The sequence below is a fragment of the Pelodiscus sinensis genome, chromosome 27, assembly GCF_049634645.1.
Source record: "Pelodiscus sinensis isolate JC-2024 chromosome 27, ASM4963464v1, whole genome shotgun sequence".
NCBI classification, from domain to species: Eukaryota; Metazoa; Chordata; order Testudines; family Trionychidae; genus Pelodiscus; species Pelodiscus sinensis.
The window spans coordinates 11,544,888-11,570,306 of NC_134737.1; the positions used below are offsets into that span (position 1 = coordinate 11,544,888).

Below are 25,419 nucleotides of genomic sequence, written 5' to 3' on the forward strand. Positions count from 1 at the left end.
TGGCAGTTCGCGCATGCACAGTACGGGACTGGCGAGTGGTTTTTGCCACGATCGAGCCCTGCCCATAATACAAGATTAAGCTCTAAAGAGGACTCAAACCTCCATACTGCCTTATTATAAGAGAGGCCCCATAATATTTACCAGAAATCTACTGTGGACACCCTCTTACTGGAAGCACAGAGGGTACCAGCAGTCCTTACAAGCCACCAGAGAACCCAAAACCCCATGTTCTCCTCCGAAAAGATCCATCAACCTCACTACCAAAATCCTGCAGCAGTAATCTCCTCTCCTATCACTGCTGCGAAGTCAGACTGATTTCCTAGGATTTTGTTTACTCTCCAGAACCCACTTTGTAATCTGGATTATTTTCAACCCTGTCATACCAGAAGGCTTAATAGTATGAGAGGCTGCTCTGCCTTTCTCCAATATTAGCTTCCACACATTGAAATGATACACAGAAGATTTTCACCTATTTTATTATACACAAAAACATGACCAGAGAATTCTACTGAGGAGGCTGACCACGTCCACGACCAAATCCACCTCTCTGTTAAAAAAAAAAAAAAAGAAAAAAAAAAAAGACAGCATTAGAAGTTTGGTCATATCAGCAATTGAAAGTAGCACATCACTTTCAAACCAAATATTAAGTACATTCCAAATACACTGCATCATTTCTTCCCATGATGTGGAATTGTATGCTTTAATCATAAGGAGATCCATTCATTTTGCATGCTACTACTGATCAAGTTCAGCAAACAAAGACTTAAAGATTCATTTCTGAAGTTAATTACCGTATGCACTGAGAGCAAGGTGGAACTCGCACTTGTCAAAAGCACAGCTCTTGGCCTCACCATACTGATCCAAAACATGACTAAGCTAGGAATTCAATCCTGCCCTCCCCTCCTCCCCCCGCCCTTTTCCCCCTCTTCTTTCACACCTATTTATTTTGGGTCTGCACATTCTAAACTCAAAACTCCTGTCATCTGAAGAAGTGGGCTATGCCCACGAAAGCTCATGATGCCATCTATATGCTTTGTTAGTCTATACAGTGCTACCAGACCAGTTTTTGTTTTTTAAATTTATCACTTCTCCACTGTTAGCCTAATGCAGTGGTTCTCAATCTGCGGCCCACTAGAAACCCAATTAGCACATAGCTGCAGTCCATATGAAATCCTCAGGGCCATACAGTGTATATATGGTGTGGGTGCAGCCCACAATGGTAAATAGTTGAGGATCACACTGATGTATCACCTCCAAGCTAGTCTACTCAAAACTAATACTCTATAGACGTGTGAAGCAACCCTTTCATCAGAAATCCCACATACCTTAACAAATATTAAGCCTCCATCTCTCTTTTGACATGAGGTAAGGGATATAGAGACATTGATTTGCTTAAGAAATTTAACACCTCAAATGAGAGGCATTAAGCGTTACATACAGTAACACATTTAAGACAGATGGGAAAGATAACATATCAAGTTGAAAACAGAAAGAAAATTTAGCTTGACAGAACCCAATTGCAACTTGAATTATGTGACCACATCACTGAGGTTACGATTTTTCCAAAAGGCTGCCAAAGAATTAAATTACAGATGATCATGGTTTTTGTAGTTTGCTTTCACTTGAAAGATTAGGTACACTGGGGGCTCCCTACCCAGTACCAATCCAAAAATTAGTATCACCTCAGAAGGTCTTCTAAGAACACACAAGCGCTGGTCAGTCAATTATCTCAACCAATGCTATTTAACACGTGAAGTTTTATATGACAGTAGGCCAGGTGGTGTAACTACAGGCTCAAAAGGAACTCCATCTACAGGGAGCACCTTATACTGTTCCAACAGGTGGTGAATGAATGATGTGAAAAAAATACCATCTCTTCCAGGAACTGCTTGAGTAAAAGCTTTCCTAAAGCATTAACATAAGGAACTAAAAAACACAAACAAACCACCCCACTACACATTGCTCAAATACAGACACTTACAAATTGGAATTCAGTAGCTGCTCCAGCCCCAGCCTCAGCTTTTTTGTCAGAACCAGCTGGAAAGAAGAAAAGGCTTTTTTAGAAAATCAGAAAGCAGAGAGAATCCACTGCCTGGTGTGGATGACAAATTCTTATTCAGGACATACCATCTTTAGCAGTGTCAAATGTTTAATACCTTGTGATGTGCACACCATAGGCACTTTTGCAGTGACCTTTTTTTTTTTAAACCCAGACAATTGCAAACATTATGCCACGTGGGAGCGTGACATGTAAGCGTAACTGCAGTGTAGCAGGAACGACTTGATCAACAGACCCTAGAATCGCCAGGGAAATGGAGGCTTGAGGCCACAGACATTCATCACAAAAGTCACCACGTTACACATCTAAACACTGAAGAAATGTCTCGAAAAGAGATTTAAACGGCACAAATGACAAGTTCAGCCTGGTTAACTCATTCTTGCACTAGACAGGATACTTACGTGGAGCGGTACTGCGCCTGTAGGTATCTCTGTCAGCCTCTCCCCGAGTAAGACGAGCAGGGCGTTCACCTTCCAGACCTGCAAGTTAGAACAACATTTTCAATCCAAGGAATCGGATCTAAAGAAGCCTCAATTATGCTACACGTCACAGTACAATTATGCTTCAATACAGGATTAAAGAGACATGTTATTTGCCTGAACAAATCTGTGACCTCTTTGGGCCACAAATGCAGGCAGCTAAGTTATAAATACAGTTCTCTATCAGATACACTACTAGACATTCTTACAGACCAGCATGACTCCCCTTTCTTGACTACCATATTATTTTCTAGGGATGTAAAAGATGTTAAGGGTGAGGCTTACCAGTTCACCAGTAGGGGCTGAAGCAGGTTACATGCTGGCTGCTGACCCCACTCCCAGCTTTGCTGGGACTCTGCAGTATAAAGCTTATTTAAGCTTTATATTGTAGAGCCCACAGCATGTGTAATCTCTATAATTCTTAGTGGTCACTTGGTTGCATTTTTAATCCTGTCTTTACATCCCTAAGCCTTTCAGACCCTGATCTGTCTTGAATAACCCAAGTTTCACCTCAAATGCTTACCAAAAAAAACCACAAAAACAAAAAAAATCCACCAACCTTCAGATAAACACTCTCATTGTTACCATAACTAGAAGTCAACGAAAATATAATTTTTTTGCTTACATTTCAGTTTATCATAGAGGGAGCAGTATGAACAAGTAATTGTCTGTATGAATTGGGGATGTTAATGGGTCCTGTGTTAAGCAGTTACCAGTAAGCACCACCCTTAATGGGTGATGTTTACCAGGTACAGTGACTCACTACTTGGGAGCAGCCCACACCTACCCACAATTTGCGTAGCTTATTTCAAGCTACGCGAGACTGTGCAGAGGTACCCTTGATAAGCTGGTTTACCCCTTGAAAGACCTTTGCATACCCCTACTTGAGAGCCACTGTTAAAGACCACATCAATAGTGTTTGAACTAGGACTGCCAACCAAGTAGCTGCTAGCTAGTTAGCAGTTGCTTATCGGTACTGGTTAACTTTAACAACCCTCCTCCCCATGGCTCTGCATTTAAAACTTAGATCAGCAGGCTGGCTCAGCTCCAGTCTGAGTTTAATGAAAAGCACGTAGGGGAGCTGCCTGCCACACCACACTGCTGCCTCTGTATCTGATACAGAGGCAGCAGCATGAGGCGGCAGGCGGGATCAGGTCCATGTGGGCAACTGATTTAAAATTCTGGCTCTTGCCTGCTGCCCTGCTGTCTGATGAGGCAGCAGCATGGAGTTCCAGGGGGCTCCCCTGGAGTAGGGCTGGGAGCACACTGGATGTCGGCTCACACCAGTGGGAGAACAGGGGCACCGAGTAATTGTATAACCCAGAGGTGGAGAACCTAAGGCCCAAGGGCCAGACGCAGCCACCGGCTTGCCTGGATCTGGCTCCCAAAGCTCTTGGCTTCCTTCCCAGCATTGAGGAACCTGTGCTGGTGATCCAGGCCCCTGCCCTTTTCGTGGGGCCAGAGCACACAAAATCTACTAGTCTGAGTCCCACTTCTCACTTGTGTGTGGGCCCCAAATGATTTTTTTCTGTGGATCAGCAACCCCTACCCCATGTGTAACCACTAACAATTTTAGTGGTTATGCAATTATTGAAATAAACTATTTCTAACATCCCTAGTTTGAACAATACAAATCTAAACAGAAATCTGATCTAACAGATCCCTTCTACAATTACAAAAGTCATAACTATTTGCCTGCCAAGTCAGACCAATGCAAATACAGCTAAGTTATGTTACCAATTCTGAATTTACAACATACTTTCAACCACACTGGGCTGGACTAAAGTTGAAGGTTAAGATATAAATAACACATCAATATTGTGATTATAATGCCAGACAAATGCACATTTTTACCCAAAATCCCAGATGTACAGAATTCTCTCAGCCCCAAATATTTACCTTTGAGCAAAAAAAACCATCTTATATCTTTAAAACTGCATACATTAGTAAGCCTAAGAAAAGATGGTCTATTAACATTACAAGAAATTAAGCTCAATTCAAATTAAAGGTGAGCAGATGCTTCCAGGGAAGAGGCAGAGCTCAAATTGAAGCCTGGTTAACTTGCTAGTAGGAATGTAAAAGGTTCCCATTATGGTTACAAACCATCTCTCCGCTTCTGGGGAGCAGGCTATCACCCTGTGCTCTGGGCTCGGCGCTATAAGAGTGATAGTGCAGAGCCTGCAGCATGTGTAAGCACTAGGATTTTTAGGGGTTACACAATTTTTTTACATCCCTATTTGCCAGTCTTTGAAACTCTGGGAAAACCCTACTGTCAGTCCTGAAAGATGAATATCTATGCCAGTGACACACAATCCTTCCACACTGTTGTACCCCTTTCTAAAACAATTTGTCTTCTGTACCCGCAAATGTCATCTCACTTCAAAATTTCTTACTTGCTCATTTTTAGCCATATAAATCTATTGGAACATAAGAACGGCCGTACTGGGTCAGACCAAAGGTTCATCTAGCCCAGTATCCTGTCTACCGACAGTGGCTAGCACCAGGTGTCCCAGAGAGGGTGGACCGAAGACAATGATCACGCGATTTGTCTCCTGCCATCCCTCTCCAGCCTCTGACAAACAGAGGCCAAGGACACCATTTTATCCCCTGGCGAATGGCCTTTTATGGACCTAACCTCCATGAATTTATCCAGCTTCTCTTTAAACTCTATTATAGTCCTAGCCTTCACTGCCTCCTCTGGCAAGGAGTTCCACAGGTGGACAACACGCTGTGTGAAGAAGAACTTCCTTTTATTAGTTTTAAACCTTCTACCCATTAATTTCATTTGGTGTCCTCTAGTTCTTCTATTATGGGAACTAATAAATAACTTTATCAGCCCTCTCCACACCACTCATGATTTTATAGACCTCTATATCCCCCCCTCAGTCTCCTCTTTTCTAAACTGAAAAGTCCCAGTCTCTTTAGCCTCTCCTCATACGGGACCCGTTCCAAACCCCTAATCATTTTAGTTGCCCTTTTCTGAACCCTTTCCAAGGCCAAAATATCTTTTTTGAGGTGAGGAGACCACATCTGTACACAGTATTCAAGATGTGGGCGTACCATAGTTTTATACAGGGGCAGTAACATGTTCTGCGTCTTATTTTCTATCCCTTTCCTAATAATTCCTAGCATCCTATTTGCCTTTTTGACCGCCGCTGCACTCTGTGTGGAAGTTTTCAGAGAACTGTCCACAGTAATTCCAAGATCTCTTTCCTGATTTGTCATAGCCAAATTAGCCATTTTGTTGCCCAATCACTCAGTTTGGTGAGATCTTCTTGGAGTCCCTCACAGTCTGCTTCTGTCTTGACTATCCTAAACAGTTTGGTATCATCTGCAAACTTTACTACCTCACTGCTTACCCCTTTCTCCAGATCATTTATGAATAAGTTGAAAAGGATTGGTCCCAGGACTGACCCTTGGGGTACACCACTAGTTACCCCTCTCCAATCTGAAAATTTACCATTTATTCCTACCCTTTGTTTCCTGTCTTTTAACCAGTTCTCAATCCAAGAAAGGACCTTCCCTCTTATCCCATGGCCATGTAATTTACACAAGAGCCTTTGGTGAGGGACCTTGTCAAAGGCTTTCTGAAAATCCAAGTATACTATATCTACTGGATCCCCCTTGTCGGCATGTTTGTTAACCCCTTCAAAGAACTCTAATAGATTAGTAAGACAGGATTTCCCTTTACAGAAACCATGTTGACTTTTGTCCAACAAATTAATATTGTGAAGCATGTAGAAGAACATATTCTTTACTATTGTTTCGACTAATTTGCCCGGAATATGAATACTGCATTTAAATTTCAGTGTATAGTATATAGAGCAGTATAAACAAGCCACTGTATAAAACTTTAGTTTGTACTGATTTCACAGGTGTTTTTTTATGTAGCTTGTTGTAAAACTAGACATATCTAGATGGGTTGATGTACTCCCTAGAACAGTGGTCTCCAACCTTTACACCCAAGATCACTTTTTAAATGACAGAACAAGCCAAGATCTACCGCCCCGCCCCTTCTTTGAAGACCTGCCCTCTCTGTTCTCCTTCTCGCCATGCTGCTTCCCCCCCCCCCCAATTCTTCTGTAGGAAGAAGTTTTTCCAACATTTGGCCTGTCTAGTCTTGACCAAATGTCAGAAAAAACCCTTCTTTTGGAAGCCCCCTTATTCCTCGTGGAAAGAGGAATATAGGGGTGACCAAAAGATCATGCTTGCTCTTCCACTAAAAGAAGTGGAAGAACAAATGCATCCCTGGATGCAGAAGCGTTTTTCTGGGGTATCTCCGGAATCCTGAAAAACTCCTGCAGTCTAGATGTACCCTCGCTGGGTTGAGACAGGATGTGTAGGCTCCGGGGTAGGAATGAGGGATTTGGGTGTGGGAAGGGATGCAAGGTGCAAGCTCCGGGAGGAAATCTGGATGCAGGAGGAAGTGGATAAGGGAACGCTGGCTTGGGGAGGGAGTTCCAGGCCGGGCAGTGTTGGGGTCAGATGTAGAGTTAGGGTACTAAGTAAGCCACAGACTTCTGGATGTGAGGGTTTAGGAATTTGGGTTGGGGTATGTGCGGAGCTCAGGGCAGGGGGGTTCCAGTGTATGATAGGCTGAGATCTAGGGTCTGGGGAAAGGGGAGTGCAGGAGTGTCATGATGCTGTGGCCAGATGGGGGCGTGGCCCCCATTGGGGGTTTGTTGGCCAGGCTTCCTTTTCAAATAAAATACTACGTCAAACAAAAAATTTCTGCATTATCTTTATTTCTGAGAAGGGCAGGGAACCTGTTTGGACAGGGTGCCAGTGGGGACAGGTTTCTGAGGCCGGGGAGTGGGGAGATGGAACAGGAGGCTGGGGAGAGGGGACAGATGCGAGTGGGGGCAGAGAGTCCCCTGCTAGTGCCTCCTCCCAGGATTCTCCACCCCCCCCCCCGAGGGATGTCGGCACATGCCTCCCACAGCGCAGCCAAACCTCCGCAGGCGCCTGCCCTGGGGCCAAACCCCCTTTCCCATGGCAGGGCCAAACCCCCACGGGCCCCTCTCCTGTGGCGGGGCCAAAGCCCCTCTCCCGCGGACCCCTACCCCAGGGCCAAATCCCCCCTCGCGTAGCGCAGCGAAACCCCCATGGATGCCTGACCTGGGCCAAACCCCGGGGCTGACCCCCGCTCCCGCGACACAGGGAAACCCCTGCGCTCAGCTCACCCCTCTGGCGCCGGCGGCGCAGGGACCTCCTCTAGGGCTGACGCCCCCTCCCTCAGCACGCAACAGAGCTGTGGGAAAGGAGCAGCTCACGCACTTCCAAAACCCCCGGAAGTGACGCGGGCTTCAGACAGGACTTCTGTCCACCCTGCAGGAAGCCGGCACTACACTGGAGGTAGATAGTGGGGCTTCTCGGGGGTGGGGGAAAAAAATGGGAGGATGGGGGTGCCCAAACACCTCGTGATCGACCAGTTGATCACAATTGACGGGTGGGTGACCACGACCCTAGAAGGACTGTTTATTCCCCAGGGTACATGTACCACTGGTTGAGGGTCACTGTCCTACACCTAGGGATGTTAAATTTAGCGTAATCAACTAGTCAATGGAATTTCCATTTACTCTTAATATATTTAAAAGGCTGAAGTGCAGTGGGGGTACCCAGTGCGAGCCGGGACAGTTGATTCCCAGCTTGCGCCTGGTCCCTGCTACCTCCTACAGAGATGGTGCTGGGGAGAAAACCAGCTTTTAAGCCAGTTCCCCCCAGCACTAGCTCCTGCTCACTCCATTTGCTGTGGGGTGAGAGGTCAGAGTTTTCAAAATGCTTTTGCCATAGGATACTTTCCTATGATTTTATTTTTATATGGAGATATACCTCTCATATAGAACTGGAAGGGACCTTGAGAGGTCATCAAGTCCAGTCCCCTGCCCTCATGGCAGGACTAAGTACCATCCCTGACAGATTTGCCCCAGATTCCTAAATGACCCCTCTCAAGGACTGAACTCACAACCCTGGGTTTAGCAGGCCAATGTGCAAACCACTGAGCTACCCCTCCCCCCAAATGATAAATCTATGGGACACAGTTGTTGAACCAGAGTTCAGCTACACCCACTTCCTCTCATTCCCCTGAGCAAAGAGAGCTGTCTGTTGGGTAGTTCTGGTCTTGACAAAGCTCTGGGCACTAAGAAATGCAGTGCCGGTCTACCCTGAAGCTTGCAGTCAAACATTATTACATGCCTAATAAGCTTACAAAAACTTGAAATGCCATAATATACACAACAGTACTAGGGATGTAAAATCCTGTTTCATTGGTTAAACAGGTAAACACACTGCTAATACTACATTTATCCAATTATATGGGTTCCTCCAGCCTAGTTGTTCCTCCCCACACCCCTGCCAGGCTATGGGCAGGGGAAGGCATTGTCTTCCCAAGCCACTAACCTGGCACCATCCACACTCCACCCCCAGAATGCTTAATGTAGATAGGTCCAGGGAGGCTGGGGCTGCACCCATGCACTCTCCTCCCCTCAGTTAGGGTGGCGGTCGGGGGTCACATGCGCACATGGCTTGCTTCCCTGCAAGGGTGGGTGTAGGGAAGTAGCTTGGCTATGGTGGGGACGGGGTGGGGCCGTTGCAGAAGGGACGGGTTCACCCCTTCACTAACCAACCATGGACAGGGGGGCTGCTTCTGGTTACTGGGTAACCATTTAACTGACTACCCGTAAACAGTACTTGAGAATATAATTCACACACTTTAAAATATCATTTGCCTTGAACAAAAAAAAAGTCAATCACATTAGTTATTGCAACTGGACAATAGGTCTAGCTCTATCAGTGTCTTAGTTAACATCATTTAAGCTAAACTTAAAAAAATATATAGTCTGGTAGCACTTTAAAGACTAACAAAACATTTAGATGGTGGTATAAGCTTTTTTGGGCACAGCCCACTTCTTCAGATGACCATCTACATGTTTTGTTAGTCTTTAAAGTGCTACCAGACTGTGTCATTTTTTTAAGTTTATCCTGTACAAACTTAACTCTGCTACCCCCTGAAGCATCATTGGAGCTGTACAGTGGATAGGGTTTAAGACTTCTGTGCTATACACACTGAGATAAATAAGGCAATAGCTATCAGCAGAGAAGCTTCAAAGAAAATTTTAGCCTGCTAATTTCTCACACTTACAAGCTCTTCTGTATAGTCCGGCACCTCACAGGAAGGACAAAGACAAACTGGGGACCTTACAGACCCAGCATCAAGTGGCATTAAATACATTCAAACCTCGCAATACTGGTGAAGGTATTTTCCTGGAAATGGAAATTAAACCATTTGCTCAAAGTAGGGGTGTGAAAGGTTAACCGGTAAGCATCTCCCGTTGAGGTGATGCTTACCGGTTCTGGTTAACTGCTGGAGCAGCTCTCTGCCTGGTGCAAACAGGGGCTGCTTTGTCCTTCCTGAGCAGCCCATGTCCATAGTAGAAATAGGCTTGTTAAAGGGCAGGGGCTGCTCCAGCTGGGCTGGAGTGCCCCACTCCTCTTTAATCTGTTACCCAATTACAAGATTTTACAACCCTAGCTCAAAAGGTGCTACTGTCTCTCTGGATAACATAGAAAGGTTACAGGTACAAACCCTCACACATTTTGTGTTGAGCACAAGGTTAGGAAGCAAATAAGCAACAATAAAACAACTTATTCACCTTCAGTTTTCATAGTCTTTAGTGTTACAAACAAAACCTAAAAGCTATTTTCGGGAGCATAAACTTTTTCTACAGAGACACAATAGCATCTGTTCACACCCAAATAAATTTGCAAGACATTCATACTGTTCCAATTAAACACTAATACCTAAGAAAATGAGGTGGCAGGCCATCAGCTAGCATACAGCACAGTACATAATAGGGATGTGAAAGTAACCCATGAGCCTTGGCTCATCAGTTAATGTTCACAGTTACACACAGGCTCCCAGTACACAAGGGAAGCCGTCTTAACAGCCGGCTCCTGGGGAGTTTGCCCCCCCTGCGCCCACACTGCTGCCTCTGTAGCTTTAAAGCTATATCTTTATTTCCTTGATACTTTCATTAGTTCTCATTCTCATGGTGACTCTCAAATTTTTCAACTTCCTTTTTGATCTGCAGACACCTGAAACGGAGAACCTTCCTACTCACCAAAGATCGCATTTGCCCTTTTGGTCAACACATGGCACTAGGAGCTCATGTTAAGCTGATTATCCACCATAACTGTGCAATCCAGCAACCTCAACTTTAATTTACACCATTCTTCCCTCCTTCCCATATCACCCATCCAAGAGTCCCCTGGAAGTTACTTCTATTAACCAGTGCTTACCTTTGGGCCGCGGTCTGCCAGTCTCAGGGCGGCTACGGCGCAGTGTGGCAGGCACAATCTCAGGGGGTAGATGAAGATAATCGCGCAAATATTGGATACCCTCATTAGTCAGATACCAATAAAAGTGCCTCCAAGCAAACTGTTCCTTAACGTAGCCACGGGATTTCAGTGACTATGGAGAGAAATTGTGGTTAACCTTTTTGCAGTTCCTTAAAGTGGATTATTTCTTCAAACATGATCACTCAGATCTCTGTAGTAGTTTATTGGGGGCGGGGGGGGGGGGGCGGGGGATAGGGTGAAGCACTGACAACTACACATTCATACTCCATGAGACCAATTCAAGAGTCACTATGCAAAACTGAACTATAATGATGCTAAAATCATAGTTCAGAGAGGACTGTGACTCTTGTGCAACACAATATAAAAACTTTCTACAGTTTGTGTAGGATTTATGAAATTAATATGCAAAAACAATTATTCTGCAAGAAAAAGCGAAGTCCACTGGAGTTGCTGTTTTCTCTCTCCTTAAAGAGAAGTACATGATGAACCTATATAATCCAGGATTCTCTGGTCCAGCAATATCCATGGTTATTGCTGGACCAGAGAGCCCCAGCTGGCCAGGTTAAGGGGTTCAAATGGTGGTGGAAAGCGCAGCCCTAGCAGGAGCAAGGTTGGTGCAATGGGAGAACACAGCTCTGCCTGGGCTAGAGGCAGCTGGGCTGGCACCTGGGAGCACAGCCCTGGCTGGTGGGGATTGACACAGTGGGGAGCAAAGGCATGGACAGCATAGCAGAAGGCACAGCTGGGGACTAACACAGTGGGAAGCGCAGCACTGGCACAGTGGGGAGCACGGACTGGAGCGTGGTCCCGGCCCCAGGAGGGGAGTACAGCCTCAGCAGGGCCAAGGGCAGCAAGGCTAACAGCCAGGAGCGAGCCTTGACATCCCTTGGTCTGGCAAACCCTGTGGTTTGGGACAGCTCAGGTCCCGGACCAGGAAGGAACCATCTGTAAGGCCATCATTACTTAGATGATGCTCAAACCAATAAGGCCCCAAAACAGAAATTAAAGCTGCTTTTACAGCTCCATGTACACCCACAAATTAATACTTCACACCTGCATGGCTTTCATTACATGGAGGTTGGGTACATTCTTGTCTGCCAGCTCTGGGTGTTTAGGCATGTGAACATCTTTCTTGGCCACCATCACTCCCTCCTTAAAAAGGAGTTCGTAGATGGCAATTCGGTTCTTCTTGGGCATCAACATCTAGAATGAGAAACAAGTAGTAAACTTGTAGTATACATTAGCGTGTTACTAGATCTAATAACTGGATGTATTTTATTTTACATCACTTGAGTCCACTGGACCTTCAGTAATTCACTGAGCAAAGCACTATCTTTAACCAAGCCGGAAATTATGAACATCCTTGCTGCATATGAACTGGCAAGATGTATGGAAGTTTGCTACAAGATGTAAGATTACATAGATTAGTTGCTCAGAAGCCTGTGTTATGCTGCACTAGGAAGAGCAAGCAAAGTAGCCTTTTTGATGACAGATATATTTGTAAACAGAATCTAAAAGAGAATAATTGCAAACATGCATTCAGTTGTCTCCAGACTTACTTTCTACTGATTTTAATTCACTCTCCCTGCCAATAAAAGCTACATGTACTTAATGAGTGCTTTAAGCAAAGTCCCTGATACTTAAGTGCTTCAAATGTACAAAACTAGTGCAGCATAATGAACAGCATCAACAAGCTATTAGAGGGTCTACTGAAATAAAAAGCTACTTAGAAAATTGTAAATGTATATTCATATGGTAGTCTCACAGTTAAGAGGGTCCATAAAAACAATAACTGCCCATCACTACAGTGACAAAAAGGATGTTTTGGCTTTGGGTCACTTCTTTCTAATTAACATTTGTACAGCACCTAACTGCAAAAATCATGTTCACGGGCCATCCAGAGAAAAAAAAAGAACATGACCAACATGCATGGGAGCCATGGAGAACCCATCACTAAGCAACAGGAAAATAACTTTTCAGCACTTTGGTGCAGTTCATGCACAACTTGCCACCCAGTCTCAATGACTCTGGGCTGGGCAGGATGGACTTGATGAGCACCTGAGGTCTCTCCCAGCTCTGATTCTATGAAGACTTTTCCATCACACCTGCCCGCAGTACAGGGAAAGCCGGACCCTCTTCCATACCAGCAGGGCTGGAGATTTACAAGGGCTGCAGGTTTACACTGCCTCAGTTTACAAGGTAGACAGCAGAAATCGGATTTCCCAGTTTAGCCTACCCAACCCATCCCCTCGACCCTATCAAGAGCACTGCGTGGCTTCTCCCACCCACCCAATACACAAGCAGCTTTCCAGGCACTAATTTCTCCCCCATACCCCGGTGGCCCAGCATAACATCCAGCCCTAGGCCGCAAGCGCCCCCGCCCCACTTGGGGCCTAGCTCCCTCTAGTCCCCGAGGGCCCTCCCGGGAAATATCCCCATAGACATGTGGCGCAGGGTGCCCACCCACCGCCGAGAGCCAAGCCGGGGTCCCAGGCCGCAGGATGGCGGCGATGGGAGAGAGATGAAGCGGCTGGAGCGCGGACGTACCGTGGCGGTAAGAGTAAGCCCAAGAGCTGGAAAGGAAAGAGCATGCGCAGGGCGGTCTCTTCCGGCCTGCCGCGAAGGACCCCACGCAACAGCGGCGCAAGCGACTAATCGAGTGCCGGGGGGAAATCGCGTTAGGACCCCTCTCCTTGAGCAGAACACATGGGTAGCTGTACCATTGCCTGAATGGGAAATGCCACCTGCATTTAATTGCAGGTTGGGAGGGAAGTGGAAATGGAAGTTAAGTGGCTTCTGATGTTGGGTGCTTCATTTTTTTTAACGTGTCTAATTTAAAATAACAAGGTCCTGATTTCTAGAGCTCCATTGAGTCTAGTGATATCAACCTCTCTGACAATTTAGCCAAGTCTGTTATCTAAAGCTGGGCACCCAAACCCAGAGAGACCTGTTCTGTTCAGGCCATATTGAATGAATAGTGACATTGGCTCCCCCTGCAACATGACCCGCCAGGCTACTTTCAAATCCCTGCAGATTACTGTCATCTGGTGCACTGGAGCCAGAGAAGTCATCTCCTGTCCCCAGTCCTGCACCCACAAAGCCCCATTTGAAATCTGTGGGACTCCACGCAGACACAGGGTGATGCGGCTTATCCATTTGCAGGATCATGGTCAGTGTTAATACACTGTGTTGTCAGTTCTCTTCATAACCAGCCTAAGTAAAACTCGTCTTTGATCCTCTGGTCTAGTCAACAGAAATTCCTCAGATTTTAGGGTACAGTAGCATATCTGTGTTGCTGTAGCTATGCTGGCACAATACAGTAGATGCAGCCTATGCCAAAGGAAAGGGCTTTTCTAGTTTATGAATGCCATCTCCCCAAGCATCAGTAGCTAGGTCAATGAAAGCAGTCTTCTGCTGACCTAGCTGCATCTACACTTAAATTGACACTATTTTGGACAGAGGTGTGGATTGACAGATATTGCTATGTTGACTTAAATTTTAAGCATAGACCAGGTCACAGAATTCTAGTGAAATTCTAGTCTACTACAGCAGCATAGCTACTGCACTGCAGTTGTACTGCTCTCTGCTCTAGCACCATAGCATAGATGCTGCCTACATTGACAAAAGGGTTTTTTCCACCTGTCTAAGAGATGATAGCTAGATTGCTGGCAGAATTCTTTCATTGGGCCAGCTGCATCTGCGCACTAGGGATGCAAAATCCTATATAATTATTTAACTGGTTAAACTTATTTAACTGGTCAGCCAATTAGACGGGGAATGCATGGGGGCATTTCTGAATATGAACCTTGTAAAGTAGCCCATGGTGATAGGTGCTCTATGAATGCTCATAAACAAGTTCTGCAATTATACAGATTAAACTCATAGTGACCATGTGCCATATTTTAAAGGAGACCTCTTAGCTGAGAAGTGCTGAATGTCACCTCAGAAGTACTGAACAGTTGACAATCAGAACCACAGCAGATCTTGCTTTTGGCACTCAAAACATCCCACCTACTCTAACATACTTTGCCTTGTATTTTACTGGAACTTCATACTCTTTGTACAAATGTATGGTTTTGTGCCATGGATAGAACAATAGAGGTACTGACCCTTAAAAAGAAATGCTGTCCTGTATTCTTCTTACTGATGTCCTTTCGTTCCTTGGAATGTAGATGGATGCCCTAATTTAAATTCAGATTAGACAGGCATTTGCAAAAATCTAAGCAAATTCAACAATCAGTCAAATATTAAATAAAGTATATGGGTCTTGTATCATGGCCTCCACTGGCTGCTAGACCCTGGATCATATGAGCTGCTAAGGGAAATTAATTCTAATGAACACACAAACAACTATTGAAGCATTCCACTGTAAAAGCCCTAAACAACATTGCTAATGGAGTGATTACTGTATAGCAAATCACTATTGTACTTTGGAGCCTTTGGTCCTTAGCTATCCAATATTGCAGTTTGTATCTATATCTATATATTTTAAAAATGTGCATCTCTGTGCTTGTCCATCTGTGAGTCTGTTTGTGAGTCTTCCCTGGGAGAAAGCTCCCCCTGCCCTGGGAAGGGTCGGGGGGAGGGAGAGAGCCCCTGGGCCCTCACCCCCACCCCAAGAGGGGCCAAAGGGTAAGAAGAAAGCCCCTGGCAGCCCCTCCTGAAAGAAGTCTGGGGGGAAGGAGGAAGCCCCTGGTGCACGCGTGCGCGCGCACACACACACCAGAAGGGGCCAGAGGAGAGGGAGAGATCCCCCAGTTGCCCCTCCTGCAATCCCACACCCTGGCCTTCTCCCCAAAAACCCCCAAATTCCCCAGGCCTTGCCCTGACTCTGGCACCCCCTACACACCACCAGCCCCTTGCCTTGAAGTCTTCTAGTACATTTATATATGAGAAAAACAGGGACCCACCATCATTGAGAAAGCGGGACAAATTAAATACCTATGGAACAAGGAGAGGCAGGACATCTTTTTATTATATTATTTTTGCATTTGTATGTAATAACATGGCTATATTAATTTAATTATTCTGCTCCCACCAGAGGGCAGGAGGTTCCTCATCCAGTTTGCATTACCACACAGAAATCTTAAAGAGCTTCCATCAAAGAACATATTTATTTAGCAGTCCACAGGTCTGTGCAAAGAGAATGTTGTCTTTGTTGTGGTAATAAACAATATAAGGCCCACACCACATACAAACATTTTGGTCCTCTCTGGTGACTGAATCTGTGATTTGGAATCAAAACCTGAGGATTAATCCAAAATGCCATTTCCTCCCATTTACAGAGAGCCATTCCTATGCATTATTGTCCTGCATTAAAGTCTGTTTGCAGAGTACAGTCTCTGATCTTGATCCTGCAGTGAGCTCTATGTGGGTTGCTTGTTTGGAGCTCCTGGCAAGCCTGCGTGGTGAATGGTTATACAATGCTCAGGATGTAAAAATTTTCACAGCCTGGAGGGATGGAGCAATGTTGATCTAAATAACTTGGTGCAAAAATACATAAATGTACAGCCGCCTCCTACTAAATTAATGTTGAGGTTTCACAGGTACACTGGTTTCAAGATGGAGCCTTGCACAGCAGGGCTTGTAGATAGAGGCCAGCATGGATACAAAATTGGTATCCACATCTGCATCTGCAAAAATGCTCCATGGATATTGGTGGTTTTGCAGGGCTGTACTTATAGTCTCCATAGGCTGCATCACCACATGGACAGATGCGATCAGAGTCTTTTCTGGCTTCTTAAGTCTGTCAGTTTGTCTCTCGTGGGCTCCCGCCCTGTTACTTCACTGCAGTCCCTCGCTTGGCAGAAATTGGGAGCTGCTACTGAAATGGAATCATGAGATGGACGGGAAAAAATATATATATAAAGCCATCAAACTGACCTTGCATTTCCTCAGCACATCAAAGCAGCTGCTGCCTCCCAAAGAGGCTGCCCTTTCCAGCTGACTGGCCATGCTGAGAGAGACTTTGCTCTCTGCAACACAATAAAGGTCACATAGTCTTTAATACAGCAAGGCTGGGGTGAATGTAGCTCATGTTCCCATGTGAAAGAGAATGCAGCACATTATCTGAGACATGGAGCCCCGGGGAACTTATCCTTCTCTTTACAGCCTCAAAATCACCTCAGGCACAGCGAGAATCGGCCTTGTGGTGGGAGAAGGCGTAGGCAGCTATCACATAGGAGCAGTGGAAGAGCCAGCTGCAGCCATGATATGGATTGACTGATTCCACCAGCAATCCCAAAGTGACTGTGAATATTATACCAGACCATTTTCTCCCTAAAATCCTCCCCTCACATGGTGTGTGTGTGTCAGGTATTTATGTAACTGTTAATACTTGGCCAAATTCACCTTGCAACGATCATAGGATCCTCCCTGCAGACATTGAAATAGTGACAGAGTTGGCTTGGCCTGCCATTCCCATTTAAATTATCAACCTTTGGGATACTTTTCTTTATATACCATCCACTGCTCCGCAGCACTCAGGGTTTTACACCGGAAATACAGCAATTCCAATTATGCATAATTAGCCCATGTCCAAATAGGATTGCCAGGTGTCTGTTTTTTGCCAGGACAGTCCGTTATTTCTGGCCCCTGTCCGGTAAAAAAAACAGAAAATAACGGACATGTAAAATGTCTGGTATTGTCTGTTTCTCTCGGACGGAAGGCCGGTGGGGACATTCTTCCCCAGCTGCATCTGGCGAGGGCGGGGGGAGCGAGAAGCGTGGGGATTTTTTTTGCTCAACTGATTTTTTTTCCTGCCATGTTTGGGATTTTTTTGTATCTGGCAACCCTATATCCAAGGTGTTGTCTAGGCAGATACATTAAACGTGGTCTCTACCCTGAAGAGCTCGCAACCCACGGCACTGGCCTTGAGGGCTGTTCTACAAAAGCAAACCCATAGCCCAAAGGGAAGCCCTTGCTAAAATCAACGTGGCTCCGTGGGGATGCAGGGACCTGTGCACATGGAGCAGCTGGGCTATTCCTGAATGTAATGTAACAAGAGGGAGATGAAGGGAGAGATGTCACGCGCATACACACACACCCTTTTCTCCCCCCCCCCCCCACACACATTTTTCCCCCATTCCATGTGGACTTCTAATAATGATCCTGTTTTAAACCCACTATTACTTGTTTGGGTACGCTGCGTTTAATCCACCCTTCCCACCTCTAACTGGAACCCGCCCAGCCCAATGGCATAGCCAGAAGTGCCTACTTGGGTGGGCCCCAACTTTGGATAAGTGGGCAGGAATGTAGGGCAGAGCGGGACAGGAGGGATGGGCGGTAAACCCTGACCCCGCTCCCTGGACAGGGTGTCAGGGCAGAATGGGGTAAGCCCCGACCCCGCTTCCCGGAAAGCGAGATAAGCCCTGGCCCCCACACCCTGGCTGGAGCAGAGTGAGTGGGATACGCCCAGCTCCTTTCCCCCACTGGCTCGCTGGAGTGGGGTGAACAGGGTAAACCCCAGCGCCCGGGCCCCTTTCCCCGGGTGGCTTGTCCCTGTGCTCAGATCCCACTCCCCGGCTGGTAAGCTGGGTGGGCTGGCACTGGCAGGAGATGGGCCTAGAATAGATGCAAAGTGGGTGGGCCACGGCCCACTCAGGCCTATCCGTGGCTACACCCCTGCCACAGCCTCTCTTCCACTCCCTTCCCTCTGCACGCATGCCATCCATTAATAGCTAGCAATCTGTGCAGACGTGCAGTGTCCCCCTTCTGAAAGCTTTCTCCAGCAAAGGTTCTGCCCAGGCCATCGCGCTAGAGGGCACTGCAGTTATCAGCATGAAGGGCTGTGCTCATCACATGCTTCTGAATAAGGAGGATTCTTCACAAGCACAGAGATCATTCATTCCGCTCCCCACAATTTGCAAAAACAGTTGCTTTCAGTCGGCTCAGCCCAGCAGTCAGCCGCCTTCCCTAACCAGATGATCCCTCCTGGGTTTTTTTTTTGCATCCATGCTATTTTACAGACCCTCCTGGATGAGCAAGAAGAAGGGCAGGACCGTGTTGTTTACCTGTGGTGCCTCCGCATCTCAAGCACAAGCATGACAAATGCAAACTTGCATGTTTCCGGTCCCCCACCCCCACCCTGGCACTCTAGTCTCAGTAATGCAAAGACAGGCAGTTTTCACGGGTCCAGGCAGATCCCAATGCCATCCTTACATGCGGAATCTCCTGTTCCTTCCCCTCTAGCACATTGGTGCATCTTCACGGAGGTAGAGAACTACCTCTTGAATATAATGGAAGGGAGGACTAGCTCCCATTGGCTGCTCTTTGCACAACAGGGATGCTACAAAGAGTGGATGTTCATTTGCTTGTAATGAGCTTTTCCCTGGGAACCAGGACTTCAGATTTCCCCTCTTAGCATTCCCTGACATACATTCAGGCCTCACTTAACTTAGTTACAGCACAACATGGATCAGCCTTAGCATTTATCAATTATTAACTGCTGTTATCGTCATCCTCTCTAATGGACTGCCATCCAGCTCTGATGTCTCTGTTATCATGCATCCCAGTGGTTTCTGTTCTGTCGTGCCCCTTGGGACAGCAGCTGGGTTCAATTCTGCATCCCTGCTCACCAGAGAAGAAGCAGTGCATGTTCCATGCTGTTTTGGGGCAGGAGGCCATAAGAACATAGGAACATAAGAAGGGCCGTACTGGGTCAGACCAAAGGTCCATCTAGCCCAGTAGCCTGTCTGCCGACAGTGGCCAGCACCAGGTGCCCCAGAGGGAGTGGACCGAAGACAACGATCAAGCAATTTTTCTCCTGCCATCTTTCTCCAGCCTCTGACAAACAGAGGCCAGGGACACCATTTCTATCCCCTGGCTAATAGCCTTTTATGGACCTAACCTCCATGAAATTATCTAGCTTCTCTTTAAACTCTGTTATAGTCCTAGCCTTCACAGCCTCCTCTGGCAAGGAGTTCCACAGGTTGACTACGCGCTATGTGAAGAAGAAGTTTCTTTTATTAGTTTTAAACCTGCTACCCATTAACTTCATTTGGTGTCCTCTAGTTCTTCTATTATGGGAATTAATAAATAACTTTTCTTTATCCGCCCTCTCCACACCACTCATGATTTTATAGACCTCTATCATATCCCTCCTCAGTCTCCTCTTTTCTAAACTGAAAAGTCCCAGTCACTTTAACCTCTCTTCATATGGGACCCATTCCAAACCCCTAATCATTTTAGTTGCCCTTTTCTGAACCCTTTCTAAGGGCAAAATATCTTTTTTGAGGTGAGAAGACCACATCTGTACACAGTATTCAAGGACCTTTCATGATTCAACATCTTCAGTATGGCAGAGATTGCTGGAGTACCAAGGGATGGATCCAAAGTCTAGTGAAGGCAGAGACTTTTCCTATTGACTTTGGTGGGTTGGATCAGGCTGTACATTGGATTTTAATCTATCCTTGGTTGGCAGGATTGTATCTATGGTTCAGGGCCTTTAGTTGACAAGCATGGCCAATAGTATTTTTTAAAATGATTTACATTTTTGTTGTGCCTCACCAAAAGGCAATTCCGTATGCCCCACTGTGCTGGAATAGTGAGAGTAAAGATAGCTAATCCTGCTGGGATCAGGCAACATAACAATTTACAAAAGAAGGTCCTACATAGAAGTCAGACACTGAGGTTTTTGTTCATTAATTCCATTAAATGTGTAATGAACTGTGCATATGACTGCCCTCTAAAGTTTGGAATGAGAACTGCTCAACTGTGTGTCATAGGACCAATACTGTTCGCTACTAGGGGAGAGTCTCCTCTAGCATAAGCGGCAGGAGCCTGTGCTGTTGTGTTGTTTTTTGAGCAAGAGGATCAGATTTATGTCTGTGTGACGTTCTGAGTGGCCATGAAGCATATCCTAGGGATGAACGATATTCCCACTGTAGATGGCTATGTCGCACACACCATAGGGTCGATCATGTATTCCTTATCCTTCATTTTACTTTGCCATTGTGTCTGATTCCATCCTGTTAATGAAACAGATGGAGCCAGTATAGTTCTATAAATTATACATAGATCATGGGCCCACTTTACAATAGATTAAATGTGCTAATTCTGGGAGAGAGGCTGGCATGTGGTTATGCTGGCTGAATACAAGAAAAGCTGGGGTCTGTTCCCAGCTCTATGATAGACTTGGTGGCAATCTTGGTTGCTTAGATCACAGTCCTGACCAGTGTTCCTTCTAATTGTTCTCATCCATGTGTGGAATACATTTTGTTATGTGCACCAGGGCATGTGAGGATGTGCACAACCAGTGGAAATACAGGCTGCCGGCTGTGGGCACTCTGCTAATCCACTGGAAGGCACTTGAATCTCTCCTGGGTGGCTGCCCAAGCACTCAGCTCACAGGGAACACTGGTCCTGACTTTTTTGAGTAAATACTCTGCAAACTTTTCCTCGTTTCATAGAGACATTTTTTCAAAGCTGGGCTGGCTAGTGGCTAGAGCCCTAGACTCGCTTTCTAGAATCCAGAATTTTACTCCCAGTCTGCTACTAAGCTTGGGCAAGTCACTTTCCTGCTCCTTGACTCACTTTTCCCATCTGTTAAATGGGGTTAATGACAAGGCCCTCCTTTGTGAAGCACTTTGAGCTCTACAGATGATAAGAGTTAGGTTTTATTCTTATTATCCTGCCGGGCATGCAGACAAGTGAAAGAGGAGCAGGGATTTAGCCCACATTCTTCCTCACAGCCCTGATGCCCCAAATGAAACCTGAATCTGAAATAGACCAATTCAGGCTACGTCTAGACTGCAAGCCTCTTTCGAAAGAGACTTTTTCAAAAGATACTTTCGAAAAAGCCTCTTTCGAAAAAGAGTGTCTAGACTGCAAGCAGTACTTTCGAAAAAGCAAGCCGCTTTTTCGAAAGAGAGCATCCAGGCAGTCTGGATGCTCTCTTTCAAAAAAGCCCTGTTTGCATTCAAGAACGCCTTTTTTCGAAAGAGCACTTTCGAAAAAAGGCGTTCTTCCTCGTGAAATGAGGAGTACCACCATCGAAAGAAAAGCCACGTTCTTTCGATTTAATTTCGAAAGAACGCAGCTGTAGTCTAGATGCAGGTGAAGTTTTTTCGAAAAAACCCTGCAATCTAGACACAGCCTCAGAGACAAAAGCTATGCTGGATGCAGCAAATGTGAAATGTTAAGATGCCTCTTTACCCAATATCCCAGGGACAGTGATCAGTGCAGAGAGAACAACCCTGCCTGCTTGTCCACTCCCTCCCTCCACCCAGCAAAATGAAATGGGACTTCATCTGATGGAGCTTTTAAATATTTCATAACGAGAGTAAGGAAATCCAGGCAGTCCCATGGGGCTTCTTCTAGGTCCTCTTGCCAGACAACTACTTTTTAACTGGATAGTTAATGTGTTCACACAGGTAGCCAACTGACAGACATTTAGATAGGTAGCATTTTCCGCCCAGCAAGATTGAAGTACTTGATAAATTATGAGCCAAATCCCTGACATTTTTCTTCTCATGAGAGCAGTCTGTCTACAACAACAGACAGTGTTACTGCACAGGGGCTGCATCCTGCAAAAGGGCAAACCCTTTGGTCTCGAGCCAGCAAAGCGCTTCACTTCAAACACATGAATAGCCCTACTCACATGCTTGCTGCACCCAGGCCCTTGCAGGATTGAAAGTTAAATCTCTCAAAAGTGGAGGCCTACGGGCAATGTTCCCACTAATCTTTCCTATCCATGTGTGGATTTTTTTCACCAATGTGCAGAATAAATAGTTATGAGCACTGAGGCAAGCGCCAATGTGCACCACCAGTGACACAAAACCTAGCTGTAGGCGCTCTGCTAATCATGGAATCATAGAATACTAAAACTGGAAGGGACATCGAGAGATCATCAAGTCCAGTCCCCTGCCCTCATGGCAGGACCAAGCACCATCTAGATCATCCCTAATAGCTGTCTATCTAACCTGCTCTTAACTATCCCCAGAGATGGAGATTCCACAACCCCCGTAGGCAATTTATTCCAGCGTTTAACCACCCTGACTGTTAGGAAGTTTTTCCTACTGTCCTCCCTTGCTGCAGTTTAAGCCCATTGCTTCTTGTCCTATCATCAGAGGCCAAGGAGAACAATTTTCCCCCCTCTTTCCTGTGACACCTTTTTAGATACCTGAAAACTATCATGTCCCTTCTCAGTCTTCTTTTTCCAAACTAAACAAGCCCAATTCCTTCAGCCTTGCCTCATAGCTCATGTTCTCTAGACCTTTAATCATTTTTGTTGCTCTTCTCCGGACCGTCTCCAATTTCTCAACATCTTTCTTGAAATGTGGTACCCAGAACTGGACACGATACTACAACTAAGGCCTTACCAGTGCGGAGTAGAGCAGAAGAATGACTTCTCCCGTCTTGCTCACAACACTCCTATTAATGCATCTCAGAATCATGGGTTTTTTTCTTGCAACAGTGTCACACCGCTGACTCATATTTAGCTTGTGGTCCACTATAACCCCTAGATCCCTTTCTGCCGTACTCCTTCCTAGACAGTCGCTTCCCATTTGGTATGTGTGAAACTGATTGTTTCTTCCAAAGTGGAGCACTTTGCATTTGTCCATATTAAAGTTCATCCTATTTACCTCAGACCATTTCTCCAGTTTGTTGTCCAGATCATTTTGGATTTTGACCCTATCCTCCAAAGCACTTGCAACCCCTCCCAGCTTGGTATCATCTGCAAACTTAACAAGCTTCCTCTCTATGCCAACATCTAAATGGTTGATGAAGATATTGAACAGAACCCATCCCAAAACAGACCCTTGTGCAACCCTATTTGTTATGCCCTTCCAGCATGACTGTGAACCATTAGTAACTACTCTCTGAGAATGGTTATCCAGACAGTTATGCACCCACCTTATAGTAGCCCCATCTAAGTTGTATTTGCCTAGTTTATTGATAAGAAGGTCATGCAAGACCATATCAAATGCCTCACTAAAGTCTAGGTATACCACATCCACCGCTTCTCCCTTATCCATATGATTTGTTATCCTATCAAAGAAAGCTATCAGATTGGCTTGACATGATTTGTTCTTTACAAATTCATTTCTGGCTGTTACCTATCACCTTATTTTCTTCCATATGAATTCCTTAATTCAGTGTTTCCCAAATTCCGGGGAACCCTGGGGTTCTGCGAAGTGAAAATAAGGGTTCCGCAAGAAAATTCCATTACAATAACATGTTGTTATTAAAATAATAAAATAAAATAAAATAATAATAAATATTAAGCATTTATGAATTTTATTTAAACCAGTTTTCATTTGTGTTGATCTCATGACCTTGATTAGCATTTGTTTATTATTATCCTTACTTATTTGTGGTCTACTTTTTCAGTGCCATATATAAGACTGCTATTAGGGGTTCCACAAAATTCTTTTGAGTTTAAAAGGATTCTGTGGCCAAATACAATTGGGAAATACTGCCTTCATTACTTGCTCCATTATCTTCCCTGGCACAAAAGTTAAACTGACTGTTTCCTGGGTTGCTCTTATTTCTCTTTTTATAGATGGGCACCAGATTTGCCCTTTTCCAGTCTTCTGGAATCTCTCCCAACTTCCATGACTTGTCAAAGGTGATCGCTAAAGGCTCAGATACCTCCTCTATTAGCTCCTTGAGCAGCACTGGAATATGAGAGGCAGGGTGTCCTTCCCACACCATGTGAGGTGCCCATAGCAGAGGAAGGTTTGTGCCTCAGTCAGCTGGGCAGCGTTGGAATGTCTCCTGCACAGCTGCACAAGCACACAGCTTACGGGGAACACTGCCCATGGGCTAAAACCCACCTAGCTTACCTCTATTGGTTATTGTCACAAGCTAGATTTCCCTAATGTAGGCCTTGATCTACAATCACACAGTTCTCTGAGCCTACATGGAGCTGCATTGACTTCATGTGGGTAAGTCCTTAGGCTATTCTAGTCAGAGAGACTCCACACAGGCCCAGGGTGTCTATTTGCATGGATAAAATTACAGGATTGGGGGGCTTAAATTGTAAATCCTTCTGAGCAGGGACTGGACTTATTTTAATCTCTAGAGAGAGTGAGCCACACATAGCGATGGCGCTAGGATCATGAGCAACTACCATTAATGAACAAGATATTAAATACCGTAAAAATCTATAGCTGTCGTGGCATACTGGGGATTTGAACCTGTTGTCCAAGGGAGGCACTTGCCCTCCAAACCCAGGATAAAGCTAACCACTGGAAGTGAGATAAGAGTAGGTGATGGCTTGCCCCCAAACACGATAGATTCAGTCAAAAGCAGACCCAGATTTCGGTGCTATGATAAAAACGGAATGCAGTGTAGACTCAGCAGGGGATTAGATTAAAATGGTTTGTCAAAACCCTCCAAACGACTTTTTAAATCAGGTCAGTGTCAAATGAGGGGCCTCGAAGGATTTATTGTTTGGAGCTGCATGTTTATAGGCTTTCTGGGCAGGCGATCTCCTTGGATCCCCATTCTGTTGGCTAAAAAAAAAAGGGTTTTGCAGCTGTGCAAGCTACACCCGTGTTTATGCCTGCAGTTCTTTGC

General features: G+C 45.5%; 1 protein-coding gene and 1 long non-coding RNA gene across 2 annotated transcripts in view; both read right to left on the reverse strand.

Annotated features, from left to right (window-relative positions):
• Positions 1 to 460: 460 nt before the first annotated feature.
• RPS10 (ribosomal protein S10) lies at positions 461 to 13,601 on the reverse strand. The gene is made up of 6 exons (XM_006115637.4): positions 13,444 to 13,601; positions 11,950 to 12,099; positions 10,837 to 11,008; positions 2,461 to 2,538; positions 1,982 to 2,037; positions 461 to 547 (listed from the first exon to the last, which is right to left on the reverse strand). The coding sequence occupies exons 2-6, from the start codon at positions 12,097 to 12,099 to the stop codon at positions 506 to 508; spliced, it is 498 nt and encodes a 165-aa protein (XP_006115699.1). The 5' UTR covers positions 13,444 to 13,601; the 3' UTR covers positions 461 to 505.
• A 1,404-nt stretch (positions 13,602 to 15,005) lies between these two features.
• LOC142820869 (uncharacterized) overlaps positions 15,006 to 25,419 on the reverse strand; it is a 58,743-nt gene continuing 48,329 nt past the window's right edge. Inside the window, exons 5-6 of the long non-coding RNA XR_012897816.1 lie at positions 16,780 to 16,871; positions 15,006 to 15,077 (exon numbers count right to left, since the gene is read on the reverse strand). This is a non-coding gene — a long non-coding RNA (uncharacterized LOC142820869). The remainder of the gene's footprint in view (positions 15,078 to 16,779; positions 16,872 to 25,419) is intronic.

What these genes read in the sequence shown, in the direction of transcription:
- RPS10 (XM_006115637.4), bottom strand. Translation starts at nt 12,099, where the DNA reads ATGTTGATGCCCAAGAAGAACCGAATTGCCATCTACGAACTCCTTTTT. An exon ending in CAGGCGCAGTACCGCTCCAC is followed by an intron (nt 2,038 to 2,460) that starts GTAAGTATCCTG and finishes TCTTCTTTCCAG; the next exon opens with CTGGTTCTGACAAAAAAGCT. An exon ending in CAGCTACTGAATTCCAATTT is followed by an intron (nt 548 to 1,981) that starts GTAAGTGTCTGT and finishes TTTTTTTAACAG; the next exon opens with AGAGGTGGATTTGGTCGTGG.